Raw genomic sequence first — 15533 nt, 5'->3', positions numbered from 1 at the left:
ACTTCAACAAGAGAAGTTTGGAGAATGGATATTCTTGTTTTTTTTAAAAAAGAAAGATGAATGCAACCCTTTAGCAACAGCTGGGTAAGGAATCTGCTGCCCAACATGCTTGGTTCCAGCAAACGAGAGGCCACAGAGAGCCGGGAGGGGTGTCATGCCACCCCCCTGAGCACGCTGTGGCTTCCAAGCACGCGGAATTGTGGCAAGATGCTGCAAGCGGCGGTGCACAAGGATGTACACATTTTTTCCAACACCCTGGTGGGGAAAAAAACATCATGATTCAACGGAGATCCACCAGAGGCGGTTCAATCAGCACATTCCCTCTCCAGAACCAGGCGTCATCTGAAAATCAATTGGTCTTGGAGCATACCCTGCTGGGGGAACAGAATACCTGGCTTGCAGCACCGCTGAAACAGAACTTAGCTGAAGCTGCTCATACTTGGCACTTAAGGACACAATCAATGCTCCCACAACTAAGTTATGCATCTGCATAAAAAAGTTACTTGTTCATAGCAGAATGCCTATTCCAGCAGGTGTTAAGCACGGCAAAGAATTATGAAATTCCCCCACTCCCAAAGGTCGTCAGCACGACCCTGTCCCAAAAATTTGCAAGTCCTTTCCTGCTCCCGTAGGCCTGAAATTCAGCTGTCTGGGACTATGGCTCCGCTCCTATAGCTCCATTGCTGATGTTTGGGGCTAGATGACAAAGCCAATGAAGGGGGCAGGATTTGGGGAATTTAAGATTAATGGCACACATCCCTCAATCTGTATTTACCGCCCCCCCGGGACCCCAACTGTGCAGGGCTACTTTACAGATTCAGAGACCTTCACAGATTAAAGAGTCTTGGGGGGGGGGGTAGAATTAATTTTGACTGGACAAAGTACTTTCCCTTCAATTCTAATTAATTCTTTTAGCTTCTATGTGATTAGAGGCATTAAACTCTTACAGAACACTCAACAGGTGGATCGACAGTTAGATCCTCCTGGCATTTCCTAATCTCCCCCTCCGTGATACTATAACCGTGTTGGCGAACCTATGGCACGCGTGCCCGACCTGGCACGCGTAGCCCTCTCTGCCGGCACGCGGGTAAGTGGCTCGGGACGGGACCGAATGTCCAGACGGGCGAGGCAGCGACGGACGGAAGAGGTGGAGAGAGAGCAAGCCCGCTTCCCGAGGGACGGGGTGAGGAACCGGCAAGCCGACAGAAGATGGAGCGCAGAGACGCGGCGGCGCGCCGCTGCCCCGCCGCCCGGTCGCGCCTGCGCCAGTCAGAGGACTTGGCTGGGGACGTGGGGATGTTTCAGCCCTAATAAGGTCTTGGGGGCGGGACTAGAGGGAGGGCTGAAACATCCTGCCCTCCTCCCCACGCCCCCAGCCAAGTCCTCTGACTGGCGCAGGCGCGACCGGGCGGCGGGGCAGCGGCGCGCCGCCGCGTCTCTGCGCTCCATCTTCTGTCGGCTTGCCGGTTCCTCGCCCCGTCCCTCGGGAAGCGGGCTTGGTCTCTCTCCACCTCTTCCGTCCGTCGCTGCCTCGCCCGTCTGGACTTTCGGTCCCGTCCCGAGCCACTTACCCGCGTGCCGGCAGAGGAGGCTCCACCCCCACCAAAAGTCGACCACGAAGCCTCTCCTCGCCGCCCCATTTCTGGTTTATTCCCCCCCCCCACACACAAGAGAGGTGGTGTGTGAGGTAAAGCGCCCCCCTCCCCCTCCCCTCACAGTGCGGCCGGGTTTTGAATGCGCGCTCGAGGGCCGGCAGCGCCAAGGCGGGCGGCGAGGAGGAGGTCGGGGCTCGGGGGGGTGGGGAAAGCAATGTTTGATTCAAAACTCTGCATGGGGGGTTATTGGCCATTTATGAATGGGAGGTTTTGCATTGGATTTGCCATTCAGATGCACATTTTCCCCATCCAGATCCTCAGAACTCAACAATAAGCCCCCCTGCAGAGTTTTTTTTCAGACGGAACCCTCTGAATATAGAGCAGGTTTTGCTTCATATATTTGCCTTAGGGTTGCCAGGTGTCTCTCCCCCAATCATTTACCTCTTTTCCTGATGGTTCAGTTACAAATATCAAGTTTCACTTTGAAGAAGAGTTGGTTTTTATATGCCGACTTTCTCTACCACTTAAGGAAGAATCAAACCGGCTTTAAATCACCTTCCCCTCCCCACAACAGATACCCTGGCCATTTATGCATTGTCAGTTTTGATGTTCGCTAAAAGCTCTTTTTTAAAATGTGAATTTAAAACTGCCTATTCACGGTCTCGAAGCAAAAGGAGAAATTCCACCCCTCCCACTCGCCTGCTCCTTTGTTCCTGTTTGCATAGCCATTAGCATGTGCATAGCTAACCCGCCGCTGTTATTTTGCATGGTTCCTTCAGGGGGATTCTTCAGGTTAAATTGCCGTGTTGGCACTTTGCGATATATAAGAGGGTTTTGGGTTGCAGTTTGGGCACTCAGTCTCTAAAAGGTTCGCCATCACTGTACTATAAGGATTAAACCTTTAAGCTCAAGCAGGGCGGTTCTCCCCTCCTCCTCTCTAATTGACTCTCAGCTTCCAAATCGTTCTTCAGGGATCATAATGCGCTTGCTCGGGAGTGGCTGCAGGATTTTAGAAAGGGTCTTCTTCATTAATAGTCTTCATTAATCATTTCTCTGCATACTGGGTTAATTCATGCCATAGTATTCCCTATTACTATGTATGGGTGTGAAAGCTGGATAATGAAGAAAGCTGATAGGAAGAAAGTAGATTACTTTGAAATGTGGTGTTGGAGGGGAGTTTTACAGATACCGTGGACTGCCAAAAAAACAAATCAGTGGTTATAGATCAAATCAAGGCTGAACTGGCCCTAGAAGCTAAAATGACTAAACTGAGGCTATCGTACTTTGGTCACATTATGAGAAGACCAGAGTCACTGGAAAAGACAATCATGCTAGGAAAAGTTGAAGGCAGCAGGAAAAGAGGAAGACCCAACATGAGATAGATTGACTCTATAAAGGAAGCCACGGCCCTCAGTCTGCAAGACCTGAGCAAGGCTGTTAAAGATAGGACATTTTGGAGGACATTGATTGACAGGGTCGCCAGGAGCCAGAAGCGACTTGACGGCATGTAACACACACACAATGGGTCACCGCCTACCATCTATTCCCATCCCCTCAAGGGCACTTCTAGTGGTTCCCCCACACACACACCACTGCAGACCCCACCATGGGACCGAGCACCACTCCCGAGGGTCCTTTGAACCCCTGGGCCAGTGTTATGAGGGGCACAGGGAAATGCAGCTGAAGAAATGCAGGGTGCAACCTAATGTCCATTAGAGTGCCAAGACCTGTTGTTTCCTGAACTGAATGCAAAATAAGCTTCCAACATTCATGGCCTAGCGAATAGGCCTTCCACTGTTTTTTAGGCTTCACTAACAGCTTGTAAGCCCTGACCTGGATGGCCCAGGTTAGCCTGAACTCATCAGATCTCCTGAAGCTAAGCAGGGTCAGCCCTGGTTAGTATTTGGATGGGAGACCACCAAGGAAGTTCACGGTTGTTATACAGAGGCAGGTAATGGCAAACCATATCACAGAATCATAGAGTTGGAAGGGGCCATACAGGCCATCCCATCTAGTCCAACCCCCTGCTCAATGCAGGATCAGCCTAGATCATCCCTGATAAGTGCTTGTCCAGCCTCTGCTTAAAGACTGCCAGCGAGAGGGAGCTCACCACCTTCCTAGCTAGCTGATTCCACTGTCGAACAACTCTGTAAAAAATTTCCCCCCTAATATCCAGCCGGTGCCTTTCCGCCCGCAATTTAAACCTGTTATTGCGAGTCCGATCCTCTGCTGCCAACAGGAATGGTTCCCTCTCTTGCCTTGAAAACCCCGCAAGGGGTTGCCGTAAGCTGGCTGCAACTTGACAGCACTTTCCATCACCACCAGTTCGCAAAGTGCTGCTGAGCATTCTGTGCTGTGCTAAGTTAAGAAAAACAACTGCACAAATCAACAGACAGCTGTACCTGCTGGAAAGGCCCAGTCAAAGGCTGATGGAGTTTGCTTTCATAGCGCTCAGGAACTGCTTGTTAGTACAGAGGAAGGACATCACGTTCCGGTCTAGTTCTAGAATGGAAAGGAAAGCACCCTTCCACAAGGATAAATCCTTCATTCTGTGCAGCATAAACTATGGCCAAACATCAGCAGGCAGAAATACACAGAAGGCAATTTAACACGAGCGCTGGAAGATTAACCTCCGAACAAGCACAAAAAGGCCTCTCTGAATAGCAAACTGCTGAACAGGCATTTGCTATTAAATGAAGCTGCCTTATACTGAATAGGAACATCAGTCCATCAAGGTCAGTGTTGTCCATTCAGACTGATAGCAGCTCTCCAGGGTCACAAGTAGAGAGAGGCCTTTCATGTTATCTACAGCTCCGTTATTTTTTAACTGGAAATGCAGGAGATTGAACCCGGGACCTTCTGCATGCAAAGCAGAGGCTCTTCCACTGAGCCACACACACACCCATTCAGTGGTATTCAATGTTTCCCCCAAAGACTATGTGAGACAAAATCATTACTGAGATCAGCTGGGGCCCTGTGCTAATAAACACTCTATGCAAGAATGCAAAAGAGGTATTTATTGGGGGTTGCCCTCACTTATGAATGCCATCCTTTGGAAACCCAAACATTGAGCAACTGCTGCATGAGGTCCACGCCATACCAATCAAAGCCTGTTTTGGGCTCGTGGGAGATGCAGAGTCAGCATGTGGAGTTTCCTGGCAGCTTATATTTTCAGTTGCTCATCTGATTTTACCGGTTTAGAGGGGTGTCTGGTTTTCCGTTTCCAGTATCACTCCCAAACCTGCCAGAGGAGGCAGGTGTGAGGGTCTGTATGCCTTCGTCTTGGGTAAGACCTAGGCCTTGTCTGGTTCCCCCCCCCCTTTCTGGACTCGTAAAAGCAGTCCTCTGACCTTTCCTTGGTTCAGGCGTGGAGGGGCCTCCTGCCGGCCCAGGAAGGCCGCTGCCGGCTGGAGGAAGGCATGTGGGAGCGGCGGCAGCCCGGCCTGGAGGCCCCAGAAACCCAGAAGACAAAAGTCAGAGATTGATGTGCATTATAATGAGTGAAAAAAGTATTTGATCCCTTTGCAAAAGATGACTTAGTACTTGGTGGCAAAACCCTTGTTGGCAATTACAGAGGTCAGACGTTTCTTGTAGGTGGCCACCAGGTTTGCACACATCTCAGGAGGTATTTTGTACCACTCCTCTTTGCAGATCCTCTCCAAGTCAGTATGATTTCGAGGTTGATGTGTACCTCCTCGAACCTTCAGCTCCCTCCACAGATTTTTGATGGGATTAAGGTCTGGAGACTGGCTAGGCCACTCCAGGACCTTAATGTGCTTCTTCTTGAGCCACTCCTTTGTTGCCTTGGCCATGTGTTTTGGGTCATTGTCATGCTAGAATACCCATCCTCGACTCACTTTCAATGCCCTGGCTGAGGGAAGGAGGTGCTCACCCAAGATTTGACGATACATGGTCCCGTCCATCGTCCCTTCAATGCGGTGAAGGTGTCCTGTCCCCTTAGCAGAAAAACACCCCTAAAGCATAACATGTCCCCTCCATGTTTGACGGTGGGGATGGTGTTCTTGGGGTCATAGGCAGCATTCCTCCTCCTCCAAACACGGCGAGTTGAGTTGATGCCAAAGAGCTCGATTTTGGTCTCATCTGACCACAACACTTTCACCCAGTTCTCCTCTGGGTCATTCAGATGTGCATTGGCAAACTGCAGACGGGCCTGTACATGTGCTGTCTTGAGCAAGGGGACCTTGCGGGCTCTGCAAGATCTCAGTCCTTCACGGCGTAGTGTGTTACCAACTGTTTTCATGGTGACTATGGTCCCAGCTGGCCTGAGATCATTGACAAGTTCCCCCCGTGTAGTTCTGGGCTGCTTCATCACTGTTCTCATGATCATTGCAACGCCACGAGATGAGATCTTGCATGGAGCCCCAGACTGAGGGAGGCTGACAGTTAGGGTTAGGGTTGTCACCTTCTCACTAAGCTGCTTGGCAATAGTCTTGTAGCCCAGTCCAGCCTTGTGCAGGTCTACAATCTTGTCCCTGACATCTTGGACAGCTCTTTGGTCTTGGTCATGGTGGCTAGTTTGGAATCTGATGGATTGATTGCTTCTGTTGACAGCAGAACCCTAACCCTAATCTGGCTGGTTGATAGGGGATCAAATACTTATTTCACTCATTATAATGCACATCAATCTCTGACTTTTGTCTTCTGGGTTTCTGGGGGTTTTCCTGTTGTTATTCTGTCTCTCACAGCCACAATAAACCTACCATTAAAATTATGGACTCGTCATTTCTTCGTCAGAGGGCAAACGGGCAAATTTAGCAGGGGATCAAATACTTTTCCCCCTCACTGTAGATTCGAATCCAGTAGCACCTTAGAATCATAGAGTTGGAAGGGACCACAAGGGTCATCTAGTTCAACCCCCTGCACAATGCAGGAAACCTTAGGGACAAACAAGATTTTTGGGGTACGAGTTTCTGAGAGTCAAAGCTCCCTTCATCAGATAATTGCTGGAAAAGGAAGATCTTTGTTGACCCAAGAGAATAGTTCCTGCATTCTCATGCTACAATTATTGCCAAGTTGCAGAGGAGATCTCAAAGGCGGCTCAGAGGCAGATTAGCCTGTTTTCAGGAGATTCTTAGGGATGAAGTTAAACAACAACAGTATCAAAACAGGGTGAACGTATCTGAGACACAGGATGGGAACACTGATGCCTCCTCCCACTAGTCCCACGCCGCCTCACACCAAGGACATGCCAAAGCAGGGAGAAATTCTTCTTTTCCATGACTCATTCAGTCCTTGAGTTTGTTATCATGCAGATGCCAAAGTTGCTTCTGCGGTTCACTTGGAGGTGTTCGGGCACCACAAGCCAGGCGTAGGCCCAAACCCAGTTTCCACAGACCACCCACAAGACATTTTTAAGAAGATAAAATTCAGGAAGGGCTACAAATTACCGTAGCCACCAACACCAGCAAGAAACCTCAAAATAGAAGTACGCGGTGTGTTCCTAGGGGGTCGCACATTTGCTGAGACCAAAAGGCATTGCTGCACAAAGCAGTTCTGCTCAACATTTGGGGGCCAAAGCCACCCCTAGAACTGCAAGGAAGGATACTTGAGGGGGAAAGCAGAGCCTGAATGAGAACCCACATGGATACAGATGAAGCGCCCTGATGCTTATTTAATGATTTATTTTACTGCATTTATACCCGCCTTTTCCCCCAAAGCAGTTTACACCCTCCTCCTCTCATCCAATTTACCCTCACAACAACCCTGGGAGGTAGGTTAGGCTGAGAGTGCGTGACTGGCCCAAGGTCACCCAGCAAGCTTCCAAGGCAGAATGGAGATTCGAACTTTGGCTTCCTGTATCCTAATCCGACACTCTAACCACTACACTGGAGTTCTTATACTGAATCAGACCACTGGCCCATCAAAGAAGAGTTGGTTTTTATACGCCGACTTTTTCTACCACTTAAGGGAGAATCAGACCGGCTTACAATCTCCACTGAGTCACAGCTCCTCCCCATCCTACTACGGAATTTTGCGTTCATTTAATGTGCCATATTAATCCTTATGCTTAGCTGCAGTTCTGTTTTTAGACTTTCTGCTGGTTCTATGACCCTAATTCCTATTGTGTCAGTCACTGAATTTCCCATCCTGTCGACTGCATCGACTCACTCGGTTGTAATCTGCCTTGAGTTCCAGTGAAAAAGGAGGACAATAAATAACATAAATGAGAAATAAAATAAATTAAAATATTGTCGAAGGCTTTCACGGTCAGAGTTCATTGGTTCTTGTAGGTTATCCGGGCTGTGTAACCGTGGTCTTGGTATTTTCTTTCCTGACGTTTCGCCAGCAGCTGTGGCAGGCATCTTCAGAGGAGTAACACTGAAGGACAGTCTCCTTCAGTGTTACTCCTCTGAAGATGCCTGCCACAGCTGCTGGCGAAACGTCAGGAAAGAAAATACCAAGACCACGGTTACACAGCCCGGATAACCTACAAGAACCAAAAATAAATTAAAATCCCACCCCGCTCATTACCCCTCCCTTTGGTAAGGGGAGGGCTAAGGCTTCTCCGCAGTGATCCTCACCCCCCACCCCGGCTGTTCCTCTGCCCTTGTCTGCCAGCCTGGCCCTGCTGTCGCTTTTTCCTTCCCCTGATTTCTTATCCAGGCAAGATGATTGCAAAGGGGGAGAGCAAAATAAATCCCAAACGAGAGCCTGCGTGGTGTATTGGTTAAGAGCGGTGGTTTGAAGCAGTGGACTCTAATCTGGAGAACCGGGTTTGATTCCCAAGTCCTCCACATGAAGCCAGCGGGGTACCTTGGGCTAATCACACTCTCTCAGCCCCACCTACCTCACAGGGTGTCTGTTGTGGGGAGGGGAAGGTGATCGGAAGCCGGTTTGATTCTTCCTTAAGCGGTAGAGAAAGCAGGCATGTAAAAACCAACTCTTCTTCTTCCAAATCCCTTTTATTCCAACAAGAGCTTCTGCAGATAGATAGCTGGATTGGAGTTCAGAAGCACCTAAGAGGCCAGCAAGATTTTGGGGGGTGGGGTATGAGCTTTCAAGAAGAGTCCAAGCTCCCTTCGCCCAACAGTTGAAGGGAAAACTGTCACTCCTGCTGCAATTTTCATTTCACGCCTACTTGAAGAAGCAAACTGGGACTGACCTGACAGTTCCTAATGCTATTAGTTTTTAAAGTGCAGCTGGATTTTTGATGAGTTTTGTCCCGCGCGGGGGGGGGGGGGGAAATCCCAAAAATATAGAAGGGGAGAAAATCCCAGCTCAGAACTGACCAGGTACCCCCCCAAAAAGGTTGACAAAAAGGAAAGAAACACTACCTTAACATGCCACACCCTTATTAGCACATTATCTGGATACTTACAGGACCATGGTCAGCACATTACCTTTGTTACTTTTTGCAGGACAATGATTCAGCTCAAACCCAACCCCTTTCTGACTATATATTACTCTTCCTACACACTTGTCACTGAGAGACCCTGTCCCTCAGTGTTACTCCTCTGAAGATGCCGGAAACGTCAGGAAAGAAAATACCAAGACCACGGTCTCACAGCCCGGATAACCTACAAGAACCAATGAACTCTGACCGTGAAAGCCTTCGACAATACTACCTTCAGAGTTATGACCGTCAATCAACAAAAAAAGGCTTTCACCCAAATACAAACATTTTTTTAAAAAAAAAACCCACCTCACAAAAACCCACAGTCTTTGGTGACAGGTGCCTGTGCCCTTCCCCACGTATATAAACCCTTTTTATAATAAAATGGCACTTGAGTCCAATTTTAATTGCAACACGCGAGTTCAGTTTTATTTAAAAGGTTTTATATAGCAGGGACACAACGCCCAACGACTGCGGATTCTGTCCACCCGGGGTACCTTGGGCTAATCAACTGCCTTTCCAAGGGGGGGGCTTCATTCCTCCCTCCCTCCCCCTCCCTTCCAGGCTCGCCTCCCCCTCCCCCTCCCCCTCCATCACGGGGCAGAGGGCCCTCCCCCTTCTTTGCAGCCCCCTCCCCACCTTTCTCGCCCCCTCCCTCGCCACAAGGCCGCCCCCTCCCCTCTCTCCTCGCCCCCCCCGTCCTCAGGCGCTACCTTGAGGGTGACGTCGCAGAGCTTGCCCTGCCGCCGGATCTCGCCCATCACCCCGTAGCCCCGGCTGGGCAGGTCCCCCACCGAGAAGTGGACCAGGTCCTCCGGGTCCAGCTCCGGGTCCGGCCCGGCCGCTTCCAGCATCGTGCCCGTCCGACCGACCGACCGTCCCTCAGCCTCGCCTCCCCGGGCCGGCCGGGTCCGGCCCTCGCCCCGCCTCACCGCACGCCGCGTTCGCTTCGGGCGCCGCCTGGCCCCGCCCGGCCACCGTAGCCGGGGGCCCCTCGCGCGAGACGACGCCGCGCAGGAAGACCGGGCGCTCTCCCCCTCCTTCTCCCCCTCAGCGCGTCCACTTCCGCCCTCTGTTGCCGGCTCCTCGGCGATGCCCAGGGGACTTCCGGCGTGCGCCGGAAGTGGCGGCAGCCCTGGCAACCGGGCGCAGCGGAAGGCACCGTCGCCGTAGCAACCGCCGTCGCTTGCCTTCGCTCTCACCCCTTCGACATCCCATAAACGCAGCACACCTGGGCACGCTGCCTCCGTCGCCGGCGGTAGGAAGCAGAAGCAGCCCGGGGTCGACGGCACGGAGAAACCCTTTCTCCTTTTCAATTCATTAATTAGCATTGATTTATTAAGCACACTGGGAAAGTCCGGCGGGATCAAAGCCAAAACCCATTTAGCCTGTATCTCTGTTTTAGGCGGAGGGCTGCTGGAAAGCATCTGGTAGAGGTAGACTGCTCGTAGACGTGGGAAGCTCCACTTTTTCATCCATCACAGCTCGTGGTTCTAGGGATAACAACCTCCAGGTGGGGCCTGGGGATCTCCCGGGATTACAGCTCATCTCCCGACTGCAGAGATCAGTTGCCCTGGAGGAAACGGATGCTTTGGCATTGTACCCTACTGAGGTCCCTGTCCTCCCCAAGCTCCATCCCCAAATCTGGGTACCCAAAGGTTGGGTGGAAAAGAACTAGGGTTTCCAGGTCCCTCTTTGTTTTGGGGCAGAGCCTGAGGAGGGCGGGGTTTGGGGAGGGACTTCAATGCCATAGAGTCCAATTGCCAAAGCAGCCATTTTCTCCAGGTGAGCTGACCTCTTATTGGTTGGAGCTCAGTTGTAATAGCGGGAGATCTCCAGCCACCACCTGCAGGTTGGCAACCCTAAAAATAGCTCAATTATACTATGAAATATATTTATTCTGAAATGCTCATGAGAGCTTTATAATAAATATATTTCATAGTATAATTGAGTTCTTTTCCACCCAACCTTTGAGTACCCAACTTTGTGTTTAGGTTGCGTTCCCCCCCTCCTGTTTTGTCCGTCCCCAAATCTCCAGGAGATTCCCAACCTGGAGCTGGCAACCCTACATAGTTCTGATAGTCTTAACCGCTTGTATCACTTAGGCTTGCTCTTGTTTAAAGCCTCTGAAACTTGTGCCCAACTCCCCAGCCTGTCTTGTGCTAAATAAGTGCCAAGCCTTAATTTACACATCGTTGTGTAAAGAGCTTCTTTAGACTGCCCTTTCCTGAGGAACTCCGGGGATTATAATTTGGGGAAATATCTGAACAGCCTATTGGGAGCGCTCCCACCTTTCCCTATCCCAATTTTCCTTCCTGGGATTCTCAGAGAATCTGTGACAACTAAACCAATGTATACTTTGAGTGTAGGGTCATGCAATAGAAAGACCTACTCTGATGTGTGATGTAGGATCATCCTGTGCGTGCTTTTGTACAGAGGAGTCTGTACAAAAGCCTTTCTCATAATACCAAAACGTGGGGTCATCTGCTGAAGCTGGAGGGTGAGAGATTGAAAACAGATCAAAGGAAGTATTTCTTCACACAACACATAGTCAAATTGTGGAACTCCCTGCCCAAGGATATGGTGATGGCTACCAGCTTGGAAAAGGGAAGTGGATATGTTCATGGAGAAGAGAGCTATTCATGGCTACTAGTAAAAATGGATACTAGTCATTATGCATACCTATTCTCTTCAGGATCAGAGGAGCATGCCTATTATATGAGGCGCTGTGGAACACAGGCAGAATGGTGCTGCTGCAGTCGCCTTGTTTCGGGGCTTCCTAGAGGCCCCTGGTTGAACAGACTGCAGGACTTGATGAACCTTGATCTGATCCAGCACAGCCGTTGTTATGAGTCACACAGAAACTTATGCCAGTGTATACGTCCCTGGAATTGCACCTTTTTGTGTGTGGATAACCGACAGTTTGTAGGGTGGCCGACCACTCCCGATCTGAATGCAACAGCGCTTTTAATTCGCTTTGTTATTGGCAGCTGTAACTCTAAGCCTTGGTGTGAACTGGCCCTTAGAGAAAGCAAACTTTGACTTTGGCTTCCCATTTGTCTCTTCTAGCTTTTGTCACTATGTGTGCCTCCCCGAAAAGAGTCAATGCATTTGTACGACTCAGGCCGTCAGCTGACTTCCCTCAAGATATGATCAAGTTTGGGCCAGACAATCAGGTAAGCGATTATAAAAGAGAGCAGAAGATATCTTTCCTTGGAATGTGCTGATAAATGCATTTCCAGAATTGCTGTGACCAGTGGATTTTGAGTAGACCTGCTCAGGATTTCTCAGTTTCCTGCGTTCATGGTGATGTGCGAATTCTGCCATTTGTTCTCGCAGGTGACAATCCTGCATCGGCCATCTTCTGTGTTGGTGGGGACAGCTCATGTCATTGGCAAAAACTTAAACATTTGTGGCCAGGTTATCATGTTACTTTACTTGGGGACTTCCCAAACAAGAATTATTTCACACTGCTGAAGGTTTACTGGTCTACTTTCAGTAGGAAGCAGAATTGAAAGTTGGAGTTCCCCATTGCAATTAACAAAGCACTATATCCCCTCATCTCCATAAGCAAGACCCTACTTGCTGATTAAATAAGCCCCCTTCAGCAAAGGTGCCACTTTCTCTGCAATTTATCCCTTTGTTTGGCAACTGCCGTTTTAGCTGTTATACTATGGCAGGCAACTTCTCTTATAGCATGCATGTAACAATGATTGTTTTTTGTGTATGTGTGGTAAATATTGCCTTGGAGATAGATCGTGATGGGTGGCCGTGTTAATCTGTCAACAGCAGTAGAAAAGAGCCAGAGTCCAGTAGCTCCTTAAAGACTAACAAAATTTCTGGCAGGGTAGGAGCTTTTGTGAGCCACAGCTCGCTTCTTCAGATCTGAAGAAGTGAGCTGTGGCTCACGAAAGCTCCTACCCTGCCAGAAATTTTTTTAGTCTTTAAGGAGCTAATGGACTCTGGCTCTTTTCTACATTAAATGTTGCCTTTTTTACTTTGTAGCCAGCTAGTTACTACTAATAGTTTTATTGTATTTTAATGCTGCAGTTACAAAGGAGCAATCATTAAAATAAAATAAATGAACAGTTACTTTGACTGGTGACTAAGTAAAAAAAATGCTCAAGCTCAACCTCCCTTTCTAAACAAGATGACCATGAGCCATCACACACTTTCAGGACTAACCTACCTCACAAGGTTGTTGAAGGGGAAAATGGAGGAGAACAATGTAAGCTATTTTGGGTTCCCAGTGGGGAGAAAAGCATAATATAAATGGGAGTAAATAATTTTGAATGTTCTTAGAGAACCTGCTGGCCAAAAGGAGGGGATTTAAAAGGAGAATATCCCAGGAAACGGTAGTAGCTCTTTGACTCTATGCAAGGTACCACCTCATACTGTATTGTGTTTAAGCTAAACAGATCACCCAAAATCAGGTTTGAAGAAGTTGGGGAAACAACACAGCACCACACGTTATCTGGATTCTCTATAGAGGCTAAATAAGCAGATTATGGCAATTCCAGATTCATTGGCTAGTCTGGATCACCATTTCTTCACAGGAACAGTTAAAATTTTTCATGCACTATACACAGGAAGCAATCCTAGCCAGATCTGCTCAGATGTAAACTCCATGTTATTCAATAGTGCTTACTCCCAGGAAAGAGTCCTTAGGATTGCAGCCCAAAAAACCTTCACTGGAACTGAAAAACTGAAAGATCAAGCTAGCTTTGTTCTTCTGAAAAGATACTGAAAAAGCAAGGATGATCACGTTGGAGCCTCTTCCTTTTACCAGATGAGGGTTGAAATGGCTTTATCTTCCTTGTTTAGAAAAAGATGATTAAGGGAAGACGAGGAAAAGGTTTATCTCACTGTAAGCAGTGTGGCGAGAGTGGGGGAGAAGAACATTTGTCTGCCTCATTTCAAGGTCGCCCAGCAAAGCAAATGGGTTGTAGTTCTGAAAAGACAGAGTTGAAGCATGGAATTAACTTCTACAGGAAGTGGTGGTGATTCATAAGAGGATCAGAGAGAGGGCAACAATTAGTTATGAAACCTCTGTAGAAGCTCCAGGTACAGAAGCAGCGTACATCTGAGTCCTGCATTCTGGGAATGACCTACAAAGGTTGTTTATGCATGGGTACTTTCACTCACATTTGCCCCTGGTCTGAATCGTTTGTTCCTTGGAATTATGCATGAGTTTTCTGTCCATTAGAGATGACCTCATGCCCAGCCCTCACAATGTCCTGGTCTTCCCATTCCTCTGTTAACCCGATTCTTCCCGGGTGAAATCCCCATGCAGAAGGCAAAGTGCGGGGCACAGCCAATTACAAAGCAGCATGTAAAGAAGCGGGGATTGAAATACTTCCTGCTTCCTCTGAGCTCATTCTGAGCAGGAGAAAAGCTTTTTAAAAATGAGGCTTGGATTCCCCCCTTCAGATTGCTCTGTTTTTGTTCTTGTTGTTCTTAAAGTGCTTTTTTATGCAGCAGTTGGGTTTGGGGGGGATTTTCTCTCACAGTAAGCACTACAATAAACCAATTACAAAGCAGCATTTAAAGGGGCAGGACTTGATTTGAGCTTGGAAACTGCTGGTGCAGAGATTCCCAACAGGAAGGTGTGGATCCAGCCAGCAACGAACCTCGGGTAAAACTCCCATGTATAAATGACCATCCTTTGAAATATGGTGTTGGAGGAGAGTGTTACGGATTCCGTGGACTGCCAAAAAAACAAATCAGTGGGTTATAGATCAAATCAAGCCTGAACTGACCCTAGAAGCTAAAATGACTAAACTGAGGCTGTCGTATTTTGGTCACGTCATGACAAGAGTCACTGGAAAAGACAGTCATGCTAGGAAACGTTGAGGGCAGCAGGAAAAGAGGAAGACCCAACAAGAGATGGATTGACTCAATAAAGGAAGCCACAGCCTTCAGTTTGCAAGATCTGAGCAAGGCTGTCAAAGATAGGACATTTTGGAGGACTTTGATTCATAGGGTCGCCATGAGTCGGAAGCGACTTGACGGCACTTAACACACACACATAAATTACCAAAGAAAGGCTGTGGTTTTCATGTTCCACTTTGTGAGTTTGCAGAGATGCTGCACTGCCCACTCTTCGGAACAGGACTAGGTGGCTGTTGACCTTGTGGAGCAAACCATTTCTTATGTTCTCTTGTTTTGCTCGGCTAGCCAACTACCACGTTGCCTCTTTCTCCTTTTCTAGACTATCGATATCTATGTCGAGAGAGACCGTTCCAAGGGAGTTGTCAACAACAAGCAGACAGACTGGTCTTTTAAACTAGATGGCGTTCTTCACAACGTGTCGCAAGACCTGGTTTATGACGTGGTAGCCAGAGACCTGGTCTCCCAAGCTCTTGATGGATATAATGGTACATTTTAACAGATGAAGAGCCCTGCAGGACCAGACTGGTGGTCCATCTAGAAGAAGGAGAACTGGTTTTTGTATGCTGATTTTTCTCTACCTTTTATGGAGAATCAAACCGGCTTACAATCTCTATCCCTTCCTCTCCTCACAACAGACTCTTTGTGAAATAGGTGAGGCTGAGAGACTTTGGAGAGAACTGTGACTAGACCAA

The 15533-nt window shown here is 48.6% G+C and overlaps 2 protein-coding genes across 2 annotated transcripts in view; one reads left to right on the top strand and one right to left on the bottom strand.

The window, feature by feature from the left end:
* The window catches only part of KLHL18 (kelch like family member 18), a 33651-nt gene extending 23834 nt beyond the window's left edge, over nucleotides 1–9817 (bottom strand). Inside the window, exon 1 of the mRNA XM_056857359.1 lies at nucleotides 9663–9817. Coding sequence (XP_056713337.1) covers nucleotides 9663–9803 — 141 coding nt within the window. The 5' untranslated portion in view covers nucleotides 9804–9817. The remainder of the gene's footprint in view (nucleotides 1–9662) is intronic.
* A 2212-nt stretch (nucleotides 9818–12029) lies between these two features.
* Nucleotides 12030–15533, top strand: part of KIF9 (kinesin family member 9) — a 30566-nt gene continuing 27062 nt past the window's right edge. Inside the window, exons 1-2 of the mRNA XM_056857152.1 lie at nucleotides 12030–12125; nucleotides 15161–15326. Of these exons, the coding sequence (XP_056713130.1) occupies nucleotides 12030–12125; nucleotides 15161–15326 (262 nt within the window). The remainder of the gene's footprint in view (nucleotides 12126–15160; nucleotides 15327–15533) is intronic.

The sequence above is a fragment of the Euleptes europaea genome, chromosome 11 (genome assembly GCF_029931775.1).
Source record: "Euleptes europaea isolate rEulEur1 chromosome 11, rEulEur1.hap1, whole genome shotgun sequence".
NCBI classification, from domain to species: Eukaryota; Metazoa; Chordata; class Lepidosauria; order Squamata; family Sphaerodactylidae; genus Euleptes; species Euleptes europaea.
Note: the sequence above shows the minus strand (reverse complement) of the source record. Positions and strands in the feature narration are given on the sequence as shown.